Raw genomic sequence first — 22,251 nt, 5'->3', positions numbered from 1 at the left:
ACTTAAAATTTCGAATTCCTAATTTTACTTTATTTTATTACAAGTTAATTATCAGTTTTATCATCCAGAGGCTCAAAGGTGTAATGCGTCTTTCCCTCCTCCGGATACTGCCTGGGTACCAGCGGATGAAACATTTTAACTTGTTCAAACAACAGCATCAGTCCTGCCCATCCGACCAAGGCCCCCAAAAATTGCAGCCATTGCAGCCACAACGGATACCTCAACTTCTTTCCGACAGCGAAACGATCTTCTCTTATCAAGTCATACTCGGCATGGAAAGGCTCATTGAAATTTCTTTTTAATTCCGGGTTATCCCACGGGTAGAAGGGATCTCGTTCTTCGACTCCTAAGTCTGGAAGTTTGGGGTAATCACCGAGTCCCGTACCATCATCTGGATAGTATTGGTATTCCTTCGGGTGCAAGTTGTATTTTTCTGCAGCTTTGGTTCGTTCTTCCAGTGTTCTAGGGATGGGACCGGGTTTGTAGTCTTTGTTCCAGTGGGCGCACCTGGAGATGGTGGTCAACGGGGAGCGTCTGGAAAGAAGGAACTCGAAACTGGCGCGTTTTGACATCGTGACAGTTAACAAATGTTTTACAGGGTGCTAAGAAACAATTTTGTTTTTGTTGCCGCCTAGACTTCCGTAATTCTAAACTTTGCTCCCCTCAGCCAGCAACATTACACTGATACTAGTGACAGCCTATACAATCATCAGCTTAAAAAGTGGTAGCAAATTGCAGGGTCTGACAAGTCGTCAAAAGTAGCTTTTGTAATCTTTGACGGTAAGAGGAGCCCGAAGCTGTTTCAATTTCAATTCAATTCTTTAAACTAGTTACCCTCGAGGCGGTCTTTATCCAACGATTACCACCCAATTCACCAATGGCATTCCGTGAAAGAAAGAATGAATACGCCACCCCTTTTTTCCATATGTAAGAGAAAATAATCACGTTGCGACCTCTCAGAAATCCATTAATTGATCTCGTTATTGTGGAATGCTCTCAACTGGTACATGCGAGCTTCGTTATTTTACACCACTGATTCATTTCGACGTTTTCATATCTAAATATCCGTAAAAACGAACTGCACTGCAAATAAATGAAAAACGAGAGCGATAACAATCATCGCGATCGAATGAGCGAATTTGTGCCACACTTTAACACGGGGTGTTGCATTTTCACCGTTTAATCACCACAGGGGTGAGATTTTGCAGTTATAATGAGAAAAACCCAATTCTGGAAATACACAGATTAGCCGATTTAAACTTCCCGCTGACCAACTCATCTCTGATTGGTCCAGTCACTAGTAACATTGGCGAAAATTGAATGGCACACGCAGTTTTTCTTTCATTAAAAATTACTGAAAATTGTAAAGTTTTGCTCTTGAAAAAGTGTAATTAAGTGCCTGTGGGACACTTTGACATGAAAATCTTCTCTCGGGATAATTTTTTCGGAACTTGAGAAGTCTGCTCGCTTCAGCAAGGTAAGCGCATCTTTCTTCAAATTTCTCATAAAAACGACGCCGAAATAACTCGACATGACGCAAAAAGAGCTTTGTTCAAAGATAAATGTGAGATTTATTGTTAAAATGATTCCCCGATGATAATAACCTGAAAAGTGCATCGGGGCTTGTGATGTCATTATCTAGAACCTACTTGATTTTTTTAGTCCAAACACGAAAAAGTTTAGGCTTTGACAGTTGGCATTTCGTGTGAATTTTGACATTTCGAGGTTAAACTCGATGAATGACAGTGCCACCAACACGTGGACTGGATATCATTTTTATTTAATTGTGTTGTGTTTTGTAAATTATTGTTTAATTCAGGAATATGATATGCAGACAATTTATTGGTGCAAATTGATAAAACCAGTTGGTGGAATGTAAATTTGCATTTAATTGTTTTTTATGTTGGCACAATTGAAAATTATTTCTCTGCTTCGTTTGATGGTAAATCTAACACATTTCTAGCATATATTTTCCTACAGTGGATCAAAATAGTATTTTGAATCAGAAATCCAAAAAATACTATTTTAGTCTGAGTGAAATTGCGAAGGCGAGGTGAGGCGGAGCCGAGTCGAAGCAACACGAAGACTTCCTAAAGCATTTTCGGACGTGTGATCCACACTATTGTTTAGGCCAACAAAATTTAAAGAATAAAAAAAACTGATCTCTCCTGGTAACTATTTTGGAAATAAAAAATTAAACATTTTAACTTCTTTATCACACTTCTGTGTCAATTGATATCAGTGCGATACCAACCGGTAAACAAAAAAATACCTAGTTTCTTTTTTGGAGGTCTAGGCCACCAAACGCCGTTTATCGGCCTATTTATACTCGTATGTCTCCAAAAACGTTAAAAAAGAACGGCGGCGGCCTAAAAATAATATTTGAAATAGCCTGTTATGGTATTTTATTACGGGAGCATGGTAAAGGACCACTTTATTCACAAAGTTGAATAAGAGCATAACATGCGAGTGCAATACTATACTTTATCTACGATCTTTTACTGACATAAGTATGACACATGCAAGAAATAATAAAAACATACAGGGTCCGCCAACACTAGTGTCCCGGTCCAAAATTGCTATTAATTATGAAGCTATAAAAAATATTTTTTGTACATGTAAAGGAAACGGAGCGCTTCAAATTGAGGTAATCAGTTTTAATCTAGTGCTATTGATATGTGATTCAAATGCCAAAAATAACATTTTTTATAAATCAAGATTGAGAAATCGGTGGCAAACTTAACCTGTTATGTTCCTTTTATCGCCAAAAGAACGAAAATGATATGAATGTGAATTAAAAGATAAGGTAACAATTTATTTGATATTTGTTAAAAACAATTTTAATTCTAGTAAGAATTATGGCAATTGCTTCTGACAAGATATAACACATTGATTTTGATACCTGAGGAGTTATTTTTCAAAATTCAATAAATCCAATTTTTACTGACAGTGGGTTTGATGGGAATTAGAGATTATTTTGGGTAGATCTAACAATGTGTATATTCAGTAAAAAACTCTTGTTAAAACATTGTGTTACCTTCTTATGCCAAAATAGTTAAAGTTAATTTGAAGAAAATTGAATAAATTATCGTTTTTGCTAAACTGTAAAAATTTTTTAAAAGAATTTATTGAGTTTTATTATTATTATTTATTAATTATGATTATGGCGGTGTATTTTGAGTAGAACCTACAAACTTAACTGAATTCAAAAATTAATGTCACTTTTTAGACACTGACTTTGACAGGCAGTGATTGTCAGAATATAAATTGACATTTCTTTTCATGGCTCACTTGACCCATTTGAAAAACAGTTTAACTACGGTCATTATTAAACAAATTTTAGCCAATCAGAGCCGACGAATTCCGATTATTATTTTTCAGAAAATTCTTAAGTTTCTATAATTATTGCTTTTTTATTTTCAACCCTTATTACTGGTCTGTCGTTAGAGAATATTTTTCATCTGTCCATAAACCACCTTAACCATGTTTTCTTAATTTGTAAGTTTTTCATTAGAAAGCTCATTTCTATCATTCTAATTTTTAGTTTCCATTTTTTGGTTAGTATTTTTAGAAACTTAAACACATTTCCGATATTTTAATTTTTACCTTTTCCAAACGCTCTGAAGAATTTCAAGAAATCTAAGAAAATATTTTAAAAGTCAAGAAAATCGCAGGAATCAGCAGTAATAAATGCAAAATATCTGACTAATAAGGATTTGAGCCATTCAACAGATCTAATAAAATGTGTAGTTTTAAATAATCGCATGTCTCTGAAAAGGATATAAGAAGGATTTAAAGAATTTCAAGAATGTGTACAAACTAGAGAGTTTGAAGAACGAACCACAAAGTGGCAAAGTTATGGACAATTCCAAAAAGAAATTAAAAAAATTAAGGAAATCGATGGATTTGATGAAAACGAAAAATCTGTAGGATCAAGGAAACAATATTTACAGAAATTAAGGAAATCTGGAGAAGCTACAAAAAGAGTTTCAGGTAAATCTGTGTTGTAGGGAATTTTGGCACCTTTTTACATATGTAAACTATTGAAAAATGAAGCCGGCCCTGTGTCTTGGAAATTTTTATGTTGTCAATTTGCGATATCAATCAAACTTCGCCCCTAAATTTGCACAATAATTACCGCAATGAGATTATAATAATTCCAATTTGAATTTAAAGTCCTGGCGTTGACACTAAATAGTTTGTCTTTAATCCCACTTGATCGTGGACAAGGGGCGTTCGTCAACACCCTTTCATTCCGAAAATGAATTTAACAGGAACGAACGCTCCGCCACCGTTCTCCTTAAACTGTCATTATCAAATCGGAACGATTTTAGGTGAAAGCGTCGGCAAGAGTAGGGCAGACAACCCTTCGAAGGGAAGGATTTTTTTAATAGCTTTTGGCATCAGATAATTCAACATTCACACGGCGAATGCGCTCGCCAAACATCCTCCTTCTATACCATCAGATACGATTCAGTTAAACACGTTTCAGCGATCATATTCATATTCAATAACGGCGTAAGTGACCCAATGGTATGATAATATCACTGGGTTTCGTTTTAATGGGAGCTCTCGCCTCGTTGCACATCCATTTTTTTCCGTCTGTCTATTATCGAATTGTTTGCTTTATGCGAATGTTGAATTTTTAGGGATGTTTTTGACTCTGTAGTTTCGGTTGGAGTTTCAACCCCCGGCTCGACTAACATTGTTTTTAAAGAGCGTAATCGAGTAATCTGCTCTAAATAGGAGTACAATAAACGGGGAACAATATAATAACACAAATTGGACAATAATAAAAACGGTTTGCGCGAAGCTTCGAGCTATTATTCATGTCGGGACTTAATCACGAGGTGGGCAGATTGTGAACGCTTTTCAACGTTTTAAACAAAGAAACCAACCAGTGGGAGGTTGGGCACACATGCTGTGACAATACGCCGCTCCATTATACCATCGTAACTCAATGGGATCACTATATCAAGCGATTGCTACTGAAAAGGTACACTCGACTTGCAAACATAAAGAAACGGAGATGAAAGAAACGGACGAAATTTACAAATAATTGCTTTTTAACGTTCCTTTTCCGGTCTCATTCAACACCCAGAGAATTGAATTACAAGGAAAATGGCAAAACACCGGCAATTTACGAATCGCACCAAACGTGTCGACCAGTCTTGATGTCTTGTGAAATGGTCTTTCGAGCCGGATCAGCAGTGCATTGCGTTTCTTACCAAGAAGGTATTGGAATGAATAAATAACAAGGAGAATGTGTAGCATCTGCAATTAAATTTGGGATTGCCTCCTGCGGCAATAAACTCCCCCCAAGTCAAGTCCAACGTAAAAATGAAATGATAATTGCTATAAATCGTTCAGTGGACCGACAATTAGAGCAGGCTCATCGAAGGGTGGCTCTCCCATATAATACGAGCCCACAAAAAAATCGAAAGCATTGAAGAGAAATTTATATATCTGTACAATGTGAGATCGGTTTCAACGTATGGGATAACGAGATACTTGTATAGGTTTCGGGATGCGGCCTATTCACAAACGAAACGATTCCTCCGTTCTACATTTGAAGAGTCCTCGACGGTTCATGTGGAGGATATGGTCAACGGCACCGTTTAAATATTGCGAGGGAAGATTGGATAAAAGTTGTCTTTTTGTGGTGGAAGTAAACGTGCGTTGACGACGCCCCTGGAAAGTTTGGTAAACGCGTTATTTAAGATGGCACGTATCTATCACTCGGATATTGGCGTGAATGTTCAATGTTAGGAATGCGAGGGATGGTTAGGGTGGTTTACAATTTTCAATTCAAAGACGTCAACATCTTCTAATATTGCAATATGAAAAGGTCTGTTCGGGAATCTCAAGAATTACAACAATGGCGTTACCATCTTACACCTAAGTTAAATTTTCGAATATTGAAGAGGGAACGATCTGCGGTTGAGTGGATTCCGAATTTCAGCGCATTATTAAAAAATTTCCATAGAGTTGTGAGTGAGCATTGTTGCTCGACGAACCATTTAAAGTGTTTTTGTTATATTTTAAAAAGCCCATTGTTACACGCACGCCCCTGATTACCCACAACTAAGCCAAATTTTTCTTGTTTTCCAACATCCCGATAAATAAAATTAAATCGAAATTCAACCAAACCTCATTCAACCAATTTAATTATCAACTACCCCCTACCCCTTTCCTCGATAGTTGACTATTGAACACTGGCAATATCCACCTGGAAACAATACCTTCCATTGACTATTTGTTATTGTTTTGTTTACAAAACATCATCGAAACCATCACACATTTACGGTTCGGACAATACCGTCAGTGTCGAGTGGACCAATCGAATCGGACACCCCCAACATTATTATAACATTAATTAATAAAATAATTTCGCCGGAAAATTAATTAACTCACTCACAAGTACCGTATAAAATAATAAATCGGCTCGTGTAAAAAATTGATGCTACTCTATTAAATCAAAATCACGCGTAAAAAGTGTGCGAGCGACATGTTTCAAGAAATTGGGGGTTGACAGAGTGCGTGCTGGCGGTTACCCTTTGTTGGTCGACCACCCCTTTACGTCGGGGGTGTTGCAAATTGTCGACATTTTTGTGTCTGACTGCGTTTTATTGCCGCGTTCGGTTCCGAATATCTTTTCAATATCTTCTTATAGTGAGGCGATAAAAGACAGGGGTGGATTTCACCGTTTCACCACAACAAAACACGACAAATAATAGTGTGATTTGTCGTTGTAATAAAATCATCGTTTGATTAGTTCACACATCACCTGATAGGTTTTACCGTTTTCGGGCCCAAAATTTTCAAAACTTGACAGGGAAAAGACCAGAAAAAAAAATCGAAAAGAATCAAATCTGAACCAAACAAAAATCAGAAATTTGGAAGCCAAACGTACTAAAATTTGAATGAAAATGCAAACCTGAGCACACCTAAGAATTTTGTAATTCTGAAGGTGGAAAAGTTGGAGCATAAACTAAAGAATTTTTGGGTTTTTTTATTGGACTTCTAAATTCTATTTAAATTCGGTCAAATTCTCCTTATACAGGGTGTTTTTGCAATGTATGTATAATAAGAGTGTGGTAATTCCTTGTCACAAGTTGAGCCTACTAAAAGAAAAATGTTTTAGTAAAAGTCGTTTTATTTTTGAGATAAAGTTACACAAAAATTTCAATAACTTTGCTTGCGCGCCACTGATTCAAACGCGAACAAAAAATCGAGTTGCTGGTTGCTTAGAAAACAAATCATTCCAAGTGCTTTTTTTGTCAGTGGTGTAGAAAGTACGTGAATTGGGGTTAATTTTACCTTGGCAGTTTTTGATTTAAAAATTGGTTTTTCATACTTCATACTTCTTCTGGATTAGCGCAGAACTGTTTTGTACATGCAGTTCAAAAACGTCTTTAATAATGCTCTAGATTTTGTTCAAATTGTCTAAATTTGTCTTAGATTTTATTTATACAGGGTGTTTTTGATAGTAAAATACACTACCAAAAAAACAGGTGAAGACAAGTAGAATCAATTAACAAAAAAATTTTTTAATTAACAAAACACGACAAATAATAGTGTGATATGCCGTGGTAATAAAGTTTAATTGGTTTACACACCACCTTATGGGTTTTACTAATTTCGGGACCAAAATTTTCAAAACCTGATAAGGGAAGGTCCAGAAAAAATAAATTTTCGAAAAGTGGGAGCTTTAAGAAGTAGAACTTTAGGACCAGTAACTGGAGATAAATTTGCGAGGGCCTGGAAGCCAAAGGATCTGGGGCTGAAGAAGTTGAAAACTCAAAAATTTAAGAAATAAAATCTGAGCAAAACAAAAATCAAAAATTTGGAAGCCAAAAGTACTAAAATTTAAATCTTAGAGTTTAGAAATTGAAGAAAATGCTAAGAATTTTAATTTTGTAATTCTGATGGCGGAAAAGTCGGAGCATAAACTGGAGAATCTGAGATCAAAGAGTGAAAAATTGGATTAATTCTGCGAGTTTTGGCGTAGTGAAAATTTGCGACTCCGGCTCTGTTCAAGAAAGTTTTAATGCAGTCGCGGGGCGTGTTGTCCAACACTTCCAACTCCAAGGGACGATACTGAAAATGTAAATATTCCAACTGGTATTCTTTATGTCATATTGCGGAGACTTTTTTATTGCCTCTCCGACTCTAAAAATGTAATTTGTATTTAAATATGGCCGGAATTCAGTAATTGCATTATAATTGAAGAAGCTTTTAGAATAAATTATTTTTGGTCCCATTAGGTTTAGTATCTTCAATAGAAAGAAAAATTCATTGGAAAAAAGAACGCGACAATACCGGTCGAGGAAATGACCACTTGAAAATCATCGCATGTCACGTCCCATGACATCTAAATATGACATAATAGGGGCTATCATCGATAATATTGTCACCTGCAATTGGGGTGAGCGGACAAATAGATTTGTGTTTACCATGAAGAAAATACAAGATTTTCCCATCCCTGGTCCAACTAACGAATTCTCTCGAGTATCATGTTCCTTCTGCAATTAAAAGAAGCTACAGCAATCACCATTTTTCATTGTTCTCTCCTGATGGCGTGGGAATCGAGATTTTATTCTCAAAGCGACTTGTAATTGCAGTTGTAATCCACATCGGTCCATCTCAGATGTCTCCTGCAGAAACGAAGAAAATTCGCACAGCGGAAATTAAACTATATAACGAAAATCGAGTTTTTCCAGGTCGTATTGTTCCAACCCTCCAGACGTGGATTCACCGGAGTGTGTAAAGTGGTGAGGGGCGGGAGTGTTAAAACAATTTCCAAGCCACCTTTGATGCGGGAAAATAATTTGCCTCAAGTTACAGAACATTTCACGGCGACTGGACGTGCTTTTCAGAATCAACTGCGCGGAAATCTGCGGTAATGATAACAAGAAACCATTTTTGAAGGAACGAATCCAATTTCCGCGCCAGCAAGAACGCTCGCGCCATCTGGAGAAGATGTTGATATGTCACGTGTCACGAAGAAAAAGATAAAAGCGAATCGGGACAATGTCAATAATGACAGTTTGAGGTTGGTGGTGTGTTTTCTTAACTGTATTTAGGCATCGAGATTGGATAATGAGCCCCGTCTTGGTATAATAGAGCCCCACGTGTGGTTTGAAAGAAACCCAATACTCTTATTGAAATGATTGTAGTCAATGGAGGTTGTGATAGGTCATATTATGTGAAATAAAGTGGAACAAACAAAATTAAGTATAATGTTACGAAAGTCCACAATGAAGAATGTCACTCACTGTCGTGACCCTTACATAAACCATCCCTTTTGTTTGATTTTTGAATAAATCGCTCCCTGGATCTGACAATAGCTGATAAAGTTGACTGCACTTGTACACTTTAAATACGCGTCTAAACCGGCGTTATTCTTTCAAGTTTTCCAAGTTTTGAAAGGGAGACAAAGCCACGAAAAACGATTAAAGGTGAATGATGTTCTTTAAGGTTCCACCTACCTGATTATACTCTTAAAGAAAGTTTCTTCCGGGGGTGGAATTTTCAAAATGATGACGCGATGAAACAATGCACCTCTTATGGACGACTACTTCTGGATCGCGGGACAATGGTACAATGGTGCGGTGAAGTGACGTGTACAACAACATTGATAGACAACTGTGACGTGTCAAGTCGGCCTGCATTGCTTGTCAACTCAATACGGGCTTTTGTCTCTGATAACAGATAACCACCGGTCATACATTCGAAGCGTTAGCCTTGCGTTTGACACATTATTAGCTGCGACGGGATTAGAGAGGAACGAAAGGGGACCTATCTTCACACCGGGATTTTAAACCGATTGCACGATGGAGATGGCAGGCGACAACGGGATTTGGATTTAAGCTCCATCGAAAAAAATTAACATCCACGTCCCTGTTTCCTTGGAGCGAGAAAAATAAGTGCTTGCACGTCTCAGCTGAATCTATTTAAATTGCGGCGAGAGCATCTGGCGAGGTTGAGAAACGGTTACAAAATTAAACAAATTGTCGAAAAATAAAAAAGGGAATTTTTCTCGGTGGGTAAAAGGGCAGCGAACACTTAATGTTGACCAAGCCATTAGGCGACCGTTCGAGTTACTAAATATTGTCACGCAGTTACCACCTGTTATTTTTATTACGTCTTTTTTTCCTTCTGCTAACAGTTGGAGTGGCCACCATTAGGATTTATTATTGTTACACGCTATTTACAGACGATGTGTTGGTTTAAGACGTGTATTGGTCGGCGGGGTTTTCCTCGGGAGATTAGGAGTTACCTCTAAGGAGATTAGATAAGCGACTATTTGTTTTATTCTATGCAAAAAGATGATTTTCTTTACCAATTTTTTGCAATCTGCTTTTCTTCTTTTTGTTTGTTTAAATTACCTGTTCAGCTTCTCTATAAGCTTCTTCAAGGTTTCCTAATTTATTTGTGTTGTTTCTTGTAGATATTATTTTCTTTCTTGCTTCATGAAAAAAGTCTAAAAAATTAAGAATCCTTGAAATTTGAAAATCCAAAAATTAAAGACAATTTTGAAAAATTTTGAGTCCAAAATTATACAAGATTTTGCAGATTTTGAATTTTACCTTGGAAGTTTTTGATTTAAAAATTGGTTTTTCATACTTCATACTTCTTCTGGAATAGCGCAGAACTGTTTTGTACATGCATTTCAAAAACATCCTGTATGCTCTAGCTTTTGTTAAAATTTTGTTTAAATTGTCTAATTTTTTTTGATTTTATTTACACAGGGTGTTTTTGAAATACACTAAAAAAACACAGTAATAGGTGAAGACAAGAGAATCAATTAACAAAAAACTTTTTAGGTAAAAGTCTTTTTGTTTTCGAGATAAAGTTAATCGAATATTTGGTCAAAATTTTCAATTCGTCAATGGGTTAAAGATTATACCTAATCTCGAGTTTATTTAAATTTTTTTCTAGACTTTATTTTAAATTTTTCTTAGCTTTTCTTTGGTTTTTGAACTTTATTTTAATGTCTTTATACATATTTTCTTTGGAGTTCGTAGATTCGTATTGAGTATTTTATAAGGTTTGGTTTTAGAGCTTCTAGATTATCTGTAACTTTACTTTATTATTTTTTTAGATTTTACAAATGATTTTAGATTTTTCTTATTGTTAAATTTTATATACTTTTTTTGAATCTTATAGTTACTCTGATTCGAAAATTTCTTAGGTTTTACCTCCTAAAATAAATTTTGTGGGCTACACTGGCTTTGCATATAAACGAATAAAAAAAATCTTTTAAATGTTAAAATTTTTAGTTGAGTTTTGAATTTCTAGGTAAATGAAAATTTAAGATTCTGAAAAAATGTAAACTTAATAACCATCTAAAAATGAGAACTGAGAACTTGGGACCTTGACATTGAAAATCTTATTTTTTGCATTCTTGAATTCTTTTTAGCTGATTTTATACCTATTTATCCTTCAATTTTTGAGACATTTTTAACATTGATACGGACGTTTCTTGGAAGCTGAAAGTACCTTAATCTTTCATTCTTTCATTGTTTACTTCTCTGGTCGTAATATAAATCAAATGTAAGAATTGTGGTTATAAGAGCATGACTATTCAGTTTGTAGGAAAGACTAATACAGTCGAATTCGAATTTTTCTAAGAAGTGGTAAAAAATGTCGTTGTAGTTGCCATAACTATTCGGCGAATCGTTTTAATTGTTTTAATTTATTTTTTTTTAAAAGTGATTTAACTTTTGTTAAATCAAACTAAGTACTCAATAATTTGGTCTCTTGGAATTCAATTTTCGAAAGTAGACCCTATTTAAATTCTGTTTTCTTAATGTTACATATTTGGTTTTTGTCGATTTCTCTAGATTCTTTATTTCATATTTTTTTATTTTGAATTATTCTAATATGCAAGATCTCTGAATGCAATATGCAAAACTTCAATATATTAAAGTTCTTTGGTTACCTACCTGTGTTCTATTTTGAAACGTGAGCGATGTAATCCGCCGCCACTGCCGCCCCGCTCAATTTATATAAGGGTTGCCGATGGTGTTGAGACTTTATTGAATCACGGGTATAAAATTGGAAATGATATCTTGGCCACGGTTGTCAGGCGCACGCCAGACACTCTTTCTCAAGTTCTTCAGAGCCCGAGAAAAGTTAATTGAAATACTATTAGTATTCTCTTTGTAGACAGTCCTCCACAGTCCTCTCCAGATTTTTTCATAATTAACTTCTTAAATTGAAAAATTCGGTCTTAAGTTCTAGATAATAATCTGATTTGCATCATCGACGCGTTATTTATCAATTTTCACTACGACCGATATTATTGTTTGGGGAATTTCAGTTAATATTCAAATTAGTTGATTTGCATGAGCGTTCGCGAGGCGAATAGTTCGGCGATTTCATCAATCGAAAGAGGGGGAGGGAGGGTTTTTCTCAGTTGAAAGAACCAGAAAAATGAGATTTGACTACTTTTTGACGTTTTCTCGAACAGTACTTTTATAAAACCCAATTATCGTCACATTTACCTACCCCTATCTTGCCCCTGCCAGGTCCGAGTGTCATTGGCAGACATCGCGACGACCCTCTTTGCGACCGCAGCACTTAAAAGTGAATAACATTTTATGGAGAGCACCCTCCACCCTGTCGTAACTATTTGTTGCCAACATTGTGACGTATGTTTGGATGCTCGAAAATTAATTACATCGGGAAAGCGATTGTGTCGCATTCGTGACCTACGTTGTTGCATGTTGTCGAGGACTCTTTGAGTGTAATCGAACCTCGAGAGTTGATGGAAAAAATAATTGGTCAAAAGTCTGCGTCAGAGATTTATTTAGCGACTGGGGAGAGATGCGACAAGGATAATTAAAGAGTAGTCTAATATGTGTAACTTTTTAACTCAGATTTATTATGCTTAGTTTTCTTAGTCCTTTTTCTACATTTTTCTTCAGTTTTTCATTTTATTTAATTACACATTTAAAGTTCTAAAGGTCGCCTGATACACCTAAATCAGTCCTGGGTGGGGAGGCTGAATTTAAACTCATGCTACTTGGATCTTCTAGTCTGCAAAATCAAAACAACCAATATAGAATTAATAAATTGTGCATTTTTTTTACTTACAAATTGAGAATCGTTATAAATTCCTCTTTTTGCTCTGGTGCGACAAACACTAGGATAATCTTGCAGGGTAACTACTACAATCATGTGATTGATATGTTTCAATCTTTGAGCTGGGACTTTATATCCTATTAGTCCCTCAGGAAACAATGGGAAAGGTACATACTAACGATAAAACTTCTTCACTAGCTTCAAAATGACACCTCATACCACTTGCATTTTTTGCTAAAAAGGCTGATTTGAAACTGTTTGAATTAATTGTTCGACTAAGTGAGTTTTTACCTCATTTCTTCTTATCTTCCATTTATTTGAGACAAAAAAGATGCTAAAAATTTGAATGATTATGCCGGTGGTACATACAGCGTTTTATTGTTCACTTTTAATACGATTTTTGGAAAATCTTGAATAATTCAGTGTTATGAATCAAAAGGCGAAGATACTTTGTCTTGTATCTAATTTTCTAACATTTTTGCGCGTTGCGTGATTTGCGTTCCTGATGAAAGAGCATATTTTGCTAGAAAGAGTTGAAAAGGCCTTAAAAGCTAATGAGGAGGTACTCCCAAAGACACCAAACGCATTATACGAAAATGAATTTCGGAAATTTGAAGACTGGAGAAACAAACACTTGGTCCAAACCGTTAATGAGACTATTCTGATGGGGTATTTTTAAGAATTGGTAGGTTTTGTTTGAAGTACGTACCTATTGTGTTCATTAACATCCATTTTTTTGTAGTCTGAAACATTTAGCCTAAGTTCTTTGTGGTCCAAATTCTCTATGTTGAAATCGACACGTTTAGTTTACAAGAAAATAGACATAAAAAACTACATCGTCTGGAATGGGCGTTTTTGGTGGTTTACTAGGATTATCTGGGTTATACGAATTCTAAAGAATATACTGGATATTGTCAGCGCCGTACTTCTGCAACTCTTTTGGGAAATGGAAGAGCCAACATGGCAAATGGAAGAGGTACGTCAGGGTACATTGAAGGCAGCATGGAATCAAAACTAAGATTTCCAAGAATGATTGCTGGTACTTTTAAGTCAGTGCTTTTCTGTCGAGATAAATATGGGCCAGTTGCAAGAAAATTTAGAACCAAGAAAATCAAGAAGAAGAGATCTTGTATTTAGTGGTTCCTTTTCGAACTTCAAAGATCAAAAATAACACAGTATTGTATTTCTGCCGAATAAAGTAAATCTTCTCAATTTTTTTATTTATTAAAAATTAATGGATGAAATTTGCGGGCCGTAAAAAGCGGGCATAAAGGATTTCGCTTGGTTTTTACTAGGCCCCGGGTATAAAGATCTTCATTGTAGATTTTGTATCCTAGGTTACTAACTAGTGACGCTAAAATGTGTTGGTTATAATATCATGGGTATAAACATGTACGAGTGTATGTATAGAGTAGTCTATAAACGTGTTACATACTTTATTTTTTCTACGACCTCAAATTGCTACCATAATAAATATTGAAACTAAAATGTGAAATATTCACTTTATTGAAATTACAAAATTTTAATAACTAAAAATTTATTATTTTGCATTTTGAATAATAACAACTTATTCCAAACCACCGAAACCACAATTCAATTTCTAACTAACTCAATTTCATCCGTGGCTAACTTCAACTCGTGACTAAAATGACGGCGCCAACTTCAGCTCGTAACTAAAGCGCTACTGACGCGATATTTAGCATCAATAAGATGGCGACTTAAAACGGGATATTAAATGCGATTGTAGAAAAAAAAAGAATTATCTAATTACGTACTTACAACTGCATCCAAATTTGTTGCACTTTTCGAGGGTTAGATTGGTTTTCGCTTGAGAGATAGTACACGACTATCTATCTGGTAGATATTTATAACTACGTCATCAATGACGGTTTTAGAGATCACCTGTACTACTCGAAAACGTAGCAGTTTCAGTTCACTCACTGTACAAACTATATTCTCTAAAATAATTTCAATGTTCCTATAAAACTTAATCTAGTTGGCAATCTGTGGGGTCAAACTGGCGTCTATTTTGATTGGTATCTTCGAAGGTATATTTCGGATGGAATTTTTGACAGATGTAATGACTAATGAGACACGTCAGGCTATGTTAACATTTTATTTTATAATTTATTTATATAATTTCGTATACAATCCAAGATCAAGTACATTAACTATTCTAGACAATCTAGTTCTGTAATTTAATATACACAGTGTACGAAGATGGGTCGCTAACAACAACCTCTAAACTATACACAATTATTTACAACTTTTTAAATATCCAAGAGATTCTAAAGCAACAGTAGAAAAAGTATTTACAAGCAGTGGCGACCGTCACAAATTAGAGGGAAATAACCACAGTTTAATACAGACAATAAAACCGAACACACGCCACTGTTTACAATATAATTTATATGATCTGGTAGCTACAGGCTAACAATAGAGACCTAATAACTGGCTTCATGTATTCAATAGGGGTCGAGGGTTGAATACAGGGGAGAGGGATGGAACTTGATTCATATGTATTTTATAATTAAATTCTGATGTGATTGTTCGTGCGGAAACTCGAACTGGTCTTCATTAATCCTCCTCGGATAGGTATATACAGGGCGTGCAAAGAAAAAATGGGGCGAAATTACACTCACCCTGTATAAGAGAAGGGTTATTCCGAATACGACGTTTTGTCGGAACTAGTGTTGGACCCCGGAGACGACGCCGACGCTTTGTCGCTTCCGTACATGTCGTGGACGGCGCCCACCATGGACATGTAGTCTGGCGGCGGGCGTATCACCGTGGGCAAGTATCCCGTACCCGCGTAAGGCGCTGAAAGGAACCTCCGCGATGGACTGAACCGATGGAAATTTGTCGGAGGTCCCAAAGGACTGAAAGCCGACGGAGGAGTCACGTCTTCGTGCACACCACTGACCATCATCTCCATGGCTTGGACTACGTCGCCTTTGCATCGCTGAAGGAGAGCCTCCACGTCCGATCTTCTCTTCCCAGGGAACACTCGCATGAGGACATCGACTGGAGAGCGCTGGGTGGGGTACTGCGGTTGAAACGGCGGAAAAGAAAACTGTTGATACGGGATAAAATTTTGAGTGGGTTGAGGAGGCGTCTCCGGACTCGACGGCTTTTTCAACGAGAGATTCTCGGGGGCTTCGGTCTGTGTGTCGTCCTCGACATCCAAATCTGGATCCGGGCTCGTTGCGGGCTCGGGGGAAGGAGTGGGCGCGGTGGGAGCTGGAGGAGGAACAGGACTGGATTGTCGGGATTTTTTCAAATCTTCGGGCTCGGAATCGGAGCCTTCCAGCGAGCAGTCCTCCACGTTAATGCGAGGGCGCTTGGAAGCTGCAAAAGAGCGAAATGTTAATTTTTTCTCGCTTGAAACTTTAATCAACAATTTTTTCGCAACGGCTTCCCATATTAAATGTTCTTGTGGAAAAATGATTGTTTTTAAAGTCAACAGTCGCCACTTCACGGTCTTCTTTAAATTGAAATCTCCTCAAATTACGCAAGTGCGCAAAAAAGCCGCAGATACTGTTGACGAAGAAGAAAAAATTCGGCATTGACTTGTGCAAACAACTCTTAATTCGTTAGTATACAGTGTGTGCCATTAATTAATTTTAGAGTGCGCGTGCACGCATGAAATGCCTCGGATTTATTGTTGGCGCTCGTTAACGACCTCTGTATCGTTTTCGAGAGCCATTAGCGCAAGAACTCGACGAAGGGCGATCAATTAAGGGGGTTAGAGCCGCTTTTTCGAAGAAACCATTGTTCTTTCTAAAGATATCCTCTATTTGTACAATTACAGAAATAGTAAATACGCGAAGCAACCACAGTGAAAAGCGCGATTATTCCGGTTTCCCGGACTCGAGTCCGGCTGTTGAATAATCAAGCGGAAAAGTGAAGTTTTCAGTTGAAAATTGAAACGTCCGACTGGACCGAGTCCACTCTGAAACTGAAAACAAAATGTTGAACGTAGGAATTAACTTGGTATACAGTCTTTTATCCGAGCAATAAAAGCTTTTTAAAAGCTCTCCGGAGGAGAATATTTGCATGAAAACAAATCAAAGCACGAGTCGCCATTAATTTATAATGAACAGTCCGAGCTTTTGTCCGAAGGAAAAATCGAGAGCGGATTTGGGGCAAAACGGCGAGACGCTTTCGCCGCGAAGGGGTGGAGAAAAGGCTGTCGCCACTTCATTACCCTTAAATGATACTTGGGGAATTCGCAATAAGGAAGGAATGCGGGGTGGAAATATGAGTATCTATTTAATATAGAGCGAGAGGGTGCTAAACGACGCGTTTATGGGTCATATAAGGGAGAGTAATTAGGATCGATTGGGCGCGATAATCACGAGAAAGAAAATCGGGAGGAACAAGTCACGGTCGAAATTCGAGGAAAATCAACGAGGAAATATCATCGGGTGCCTCAAATCTTTGCAAATGTGCGGCGAGTTTGATAATGATGTCCTTGGACTCCTGTAGATTCTACAGATTCTCTGGATTTCTTGGAATTTCCTGATTTTTTCCAGGATTTGTTACAGTAGACTCGATAATTTGAACCTTGATAATTTGAATATTCTTTTCCCGGTCTCTTCGATTTCTCTCAATAAATTGAAAATTTTAATGTATTTTGGTCTCCTCGTTAATTTGAAGTAAAATCTAGAACTTTTTCCTGCCAACACTCTATAATTTGATTTTTTTTCTCCCGAACTCTCATTAATTTGAAGTCTCTCGCGTGGGCGGGCAAGAAAGACAGAAAACTTCTTAAAAATTCCATTGCAGCTTTAAATAGTTATTTGTTTCACTAGGCTAGAAAATGGTCTTTAGGAAATGCAAGGAAAGTATTGAAATCCTAGCATTTCCAAAACATTTTCTAGCCGTGTCAAACACGAAATTTTGTGCGCAGACAATTATTAATAGTTATTTATTTTGACGTTTGGTTTGAATTTGAAACGTCATTTCCTCATTTAGGGGAATTAGGGAATGCTGGGAAATAGGTTGGTAGCACCCCATTCAAATCAAACGATTCCAGATTAACACGAAATTCAAATGTGTTTCAGCAAATTTTTGTGGTATCTTTACTTAATTAATTTACCTTTATTATTTTTGAAGGTCATTGGCCTCCAAATCGGCACACAAATTGACACAATTGACATTTATGCAGCGATGCCAACTTGCAAAATAAAACCAACTATTCGAAATGTCACGTTTGACTGCCTAGACATTCAAAAGGTGATTTTCTTGCCGGAAATGAGTATCACAAATCTAAGGAAAAGTGACAGAAGCGCACAGATAAATTTTTTTTGACTTTTTTAATAAAAGGTTCTTGGAAGTTTCGTCGTAGCATAAATTTGTTTGAGAACTTTCGATCCTCAAGTTGCTTTGTTAGATAACTGAAAACTAGAGAAAAATTGAAACTTTGTCAGTTTGAGATAGGAAACACCTAGAAACTTGAAGCCTGAAAGAATTATGCTTCGGATTTTTGGGAATTCTAGACCATTTGAGGATCTTTTTCTAGTTTCTAGTTTCTGTTATTTTGGAATCGGATTTCAACTCTTTACACTTAGTTGGCAACAGAATGTGGTTCGAAAATTTTGAAAAATTGAAATTTTAGAATCCTGAAAATTATGAAAGTTCTGCATTTTGTAACGAAAAAACTGAAACCTAGACAACTTTAACTTGGAACTTTCAGAATATGAAATAAAAAGAACTGAAAAGCGTTGGGAAACGCAAGAAAATTGATGTTTAGTAACCTGGAAGATGTTATATATTATTCAGTTCGAAGTTGGAAACCTAGAAGAATAAAGTCCCGTTTTTTAATTCTGTCTGTTTATGCAAAATCTATCCTCGTTTGAATCGCGTTCTACTTGCCAACATAAACATTTGGCAATTTAAAAGTATAGTCCTGTAATGTTTGATAACGTTTGGTCAATATTGATTTAGAGCGTTCGCGACATAATAGTGGATTTTTGTGTTGAAGAAGAAATTCTTGCATGTATCTAAGGAAAGGTAAATTCTAAAAGGTCGTGTTTGTCAAGTTTCAGTGTATTTGTTCCAGCAGCTAACCATCATTACCACTGTCGTATTTATCTAGCGGAACTCTTGATTTTTCCAATGCACGATTCCCTGCTCAAATACTCTAAAGTTGTGCAAACTGACGGCATTAAATAACAATTAGGATTTTTCTATTTGCACAGTTTCACATTTATTGTTGCTAATTAATATGAATCTAGCCATTAGACTACGCAAATAGAAATCGCCGCTTGCACAACTGAAATGGAGATTTTCGCAGCGCCGTTTAGATCGGCTGTTTTGATATCGAACTGTTAACATGTCGCCGCCAGAGGACCATATATATTCTAACAATTGTGTAAGACAATACCGCCATCGTGTTCTGCTAACGCTCCGAACAATAGCAAGCGCGTTGGCAAGGGTAGCTGCCAGATTTATGAAGCTTACCAACACCTAACACAGATTTTCAGATACAAATGCCATTAAATCTGCAGGCAGCGAAATAAAATGATATTCAATAACCAACGGTCGTAAAGTCAGAAGTCGGAGCTATTGTTCGGATTTACGACGAGCTGCGTTTTAATCGTTCATTAAAAAGTTTCCGGATTGAACGGATTGTAACTGACGGCTGCAATTTACAGCCGATGATGATGGCAGAAGATTTTAGGAGGCGGAAGAAAATCGGCAAGCTAGGAGAACAAAGTTTTGGAATTCGCAGCAACAGCGTTTTACTGTGTTAAAAATAAAAATAAATATTGACACGATTATGGTTTTATGTAGTCATCCTTTCTAGCTAAAATCTAAATTAGCAAATATTCTAACCACTCGACCATTGAACAGCCGCAAAAATTTCACATTAGCAAGTCAATTAGAGTTTATCCAATCGCAAGCAACTGTTACGTCCTCATAAGAAAGCACTGTAACATTTACAGAAATAATGGCTTGACAAACAGTCTCCTCTCGACCGCCTCTTGAGAATAATAATGAAGGAGATGACGTTCCAACTTCTTATTTTTTTTTAATCTCGTGTGTGTTTTCCTAGAAAGAGGATCCTCGTGTCGTTTGAAAAAGGATACTTTGACTGTTTGAGTTCCTACAGTTGCACTCTCACAACGAGAAGAATTTCAATTGCAAACTTCCCGAGTTTTTTTCGAGAGTAAGACGACACCGGCGGCTCAGATGAAAATCTCTTGGTATTATTCCGTCGAAAGGCGCCGATGTTAAAATGATTGCACGAGCTGTAGAACAAACCAATTATCTTCGAACACAAAAGGATTCGAAAAAACACATTGATTTGAATGAGACGATATTGGATGGGACGTCAGACGCAACATTTCAGTCGCCATCGGCGCCACAAAAGACTAAATTTGCAGGCGAGGGTCGAGAGGGCATTGTCGCCGAGATCAGATTCCAATTTCAGAAAATAGACGCGAGAAATGCGCGAATTGACGTGGAAAAATAAAGCGGGTTTCTTCAACAGTTATTTGTATCACGAGAGTTGGAAGTGTTTACTTACTCGGACTGGAGGGCTCGGAATCCGACGCGAACGTGTTTCTTTGCATCAGCTGTTGGATGCCGATTTCTGGGCCTTGTTGGATGTTGGGTGGATTAACCGGTGTTGACTCTCCAACGACGCCAGGCGTCGGGAATAAAATCCCCAATTCTCTTGCTTCGTTTTCTTCTTGAGCTTGCTGTCTTCGGAGAGCCACTTGGGCGGCCATCACGCGCTGTCTTTCAGCAATTAGAGTGCATTTGGCGCAGTTGCAATCTCGCCATCGACAGTATCTTTTGTGGCCTTTGAGGGCTGAGACGACGCCGTGGTTTCGACATCGGGCGCATTTTGGGGTTCGTTGGTAGCGTTCGGACGCTCGGAGGAAGAAAGCGGGTGGAATGGCACCGAGGACTGGGTGCTGGGACATCAGAGACGACATGTCCACGCCGCTTCCTGGGATACTCATGCTCAAAAACTAGAAGAAAACATCAAATTATGATGCCATATTCCACTCGGCATAGAGTTATTCTAATTATGGATTTTTACTGCTTTGTCCTCTTTTTTAGTTATTAAAAATAAAATTTATTCTCAAACACCAAATTTCGTCAAAAATGCTGACGCGCGTTTCGAATTGATCTAATAAATCTCTTTTTATTGAGACTAATAAATTCATAAATATGCATCAAAGTAATCATATTTTTTTAAATAGTGTCCCTGGCTTACATACGTTAAATTAAATTTTTAATTGAGATTAAATATTTAATTTCTTGTTAAAGCGACTTGTGACTGCTTTTCCACCAATCAAATATCATTAATCATCCAATTAGACACGAGACTTAATTTCAATTAAATTATTGTGTAAACTGGCTCTTAATTGTTGTTTTTACATAAAATTAAAAAGAATTTATAGTAGTTCGGACTTTTTACTTTGACGGGAAAAATTATTTACATTTTTACTGTAAAATTGAGACTTCAGTTATTTAAATTTTTAAAAAATGAAACTTGACTTACACAGTCCACAAGTTCTTAATTGTCAAAAATGTCAAATTTTAAAAAATATCTCTGAAAAAAATTGGGTGGACGAAATTAACGGGACGCAACTGTACCAACGCACCAATTGAAAAATTAAAAACTTTTTTAAAAATATACATTTAGAAAGTCAGAGAGATTCGTAGAAATTTCAAGGAAGAAATTTTAATAATTTTAATGATATCTAACATACATAGTTTCATTTTATAGAACCGTAATTAAAAAATTAAATTTCTTTATGACTTTAGCTGTAAGATTCAGATATTGTTTTTATGTATTTTCTATAAGTTAGGCGTAAATAATAGTATTCAGATTTACTTAATGTCCTACATGCCCTATGACGATGTCCACATTTAATTTTTGTTTTTGATAATTGCCTGCTCCAGAAATTACGTGAATTATGCCCTACTCTACGACTAGTTTTCGCGTCTCACCTGATCAATTTTTACCGCCTCCGCTTCACCACATCACAAAATCGCCGCCGTCGGATCGCACAAAACCACCACCACCCTAAGTTCCGGAGTTTTCGAGACTGAACGGACAATTTCTGCGTAATGATACCGTATCCGGTGGTCGCAACAGTCCTTACCACTGTTGGTTGGCCGCGCTTGTTACATGGT

The 22,251-nt window shown here is 36.8% G+C and overlaps 2 protein-coding genes across 2 annotated transcripts; both read right to left on the bottom strand.

The window, feature by feature from the left end:
• Positions 1-17: 17 nt before the first annotated feature.
• On the bottom strand, positions 18-9,729 carry LOC148181825 (NADH dehydrogenase [ubiquinone] 1 beta subcomplex subunit 8, mitochondrial-like). Its single transcript, XM_088050485.1, has 3 exons — positions 9,631-9,729; positions 9,492-9,577; positions 18-534 (listed from the first exon to the last, which is right to left on the bottom strand). The coding sequence occupies exons 1-3, from the start codon at positions 9,727-9,729 to the stop codon at positions 45-47; spliced, it is 675 nt and encodes a 224-aa protein (XP_087906611.1). The 3' UTR covers positions 18-44.
• A 5,496-nt stretch (positions 9,730-15,225) lies between these two features.
• On the bottom strand, positions 15,226-22,193 carry LOC148181824 (doublesex- and mab-3-related transcription factor A2-like). Its single transcript, XM_088034923.1, has 3 exons — positions 22,066-22,193; positions 20,627-21,077; positions 15,226-16,440 (listed from the first exon to the last, which is right to left on the bottom strand). The coding sequence occupies exons 2-3, from the start codon at positions 21,066-21,068 to the stop codon at positions 15,752-15,754; spliced, it is 1,131 nt and encodes a 376-aa protein (XP_087891049.1). The 5' UTR covers positions 21,069-21,077; positions 22,066-22,193; the 3' UTR covers positions 15,226-15,751.
• Positions 22,194-22,251: the final 58 nt, after the last annotated feature.

This window comes from Gnatocerus cornutus, chromosome 1, assembly GCF_029298725.1.
Source record: "Gnatocerus cornutus isolate USDA-ARS CGAHR chromosome 1, icGnaCorn1.1, whole genome shotgun sequence".
Classification (NCBI taxonomy): domain Eukaryota; kingdom Metazoa; phylum Arthropoda; class Insecta; order Coleoptera; family Tenebrionidae; genus Gnatocerus; species Gnatocerus cornutus.
This window is presented reverse-complemented; position numbering and strand designations above follow the sequence as displayed.

What these genes read in the sequence shown, in the direction of transcription:
- LOC148181825 (XM_088050485.1), bottom strand. Translation starts at nt 9,729, where the DNA reads ATGACCGGTGGTTATCTGTTATCAGAGACAAAAGCCCGTATTGAGTTG. An exon ending in AGTTGTCTATCAATGTTGTT is followed by an intron (nt 9,578 to 9,630) that starts GTACACGTCACT and finishes ATCCAGAAGTAG; the next exon opens with TCGTCCATAAGAGGTGCATT. An exon ending in TTCTTTAAGAGTATAATCAG is followed by an intron (nt 535 to 9,491) that starts GTAGGTGGAACC and finishes CCTTCTTTCCAG; the next exon opens with ACGCTCCCCGTTGACCACCA.
- LOC148181824 (XM_088034923.1), bottom strand. Translation starts at nt 21,068, where the DNA reads ATGAGTATCCCAGGAAGCGGCGTGGACATGTCGTCTCTGATGTCCCAG. An exon ending in TTCCGAGCCCTCCAGTCCGA is followed by an intron (nt 16,441 to 20,626) that starts GTAAGTAAACAC and finishes GCTCTTTTGCAG; the next exon opens with CTTCCAAGCGCCCTCGCATT.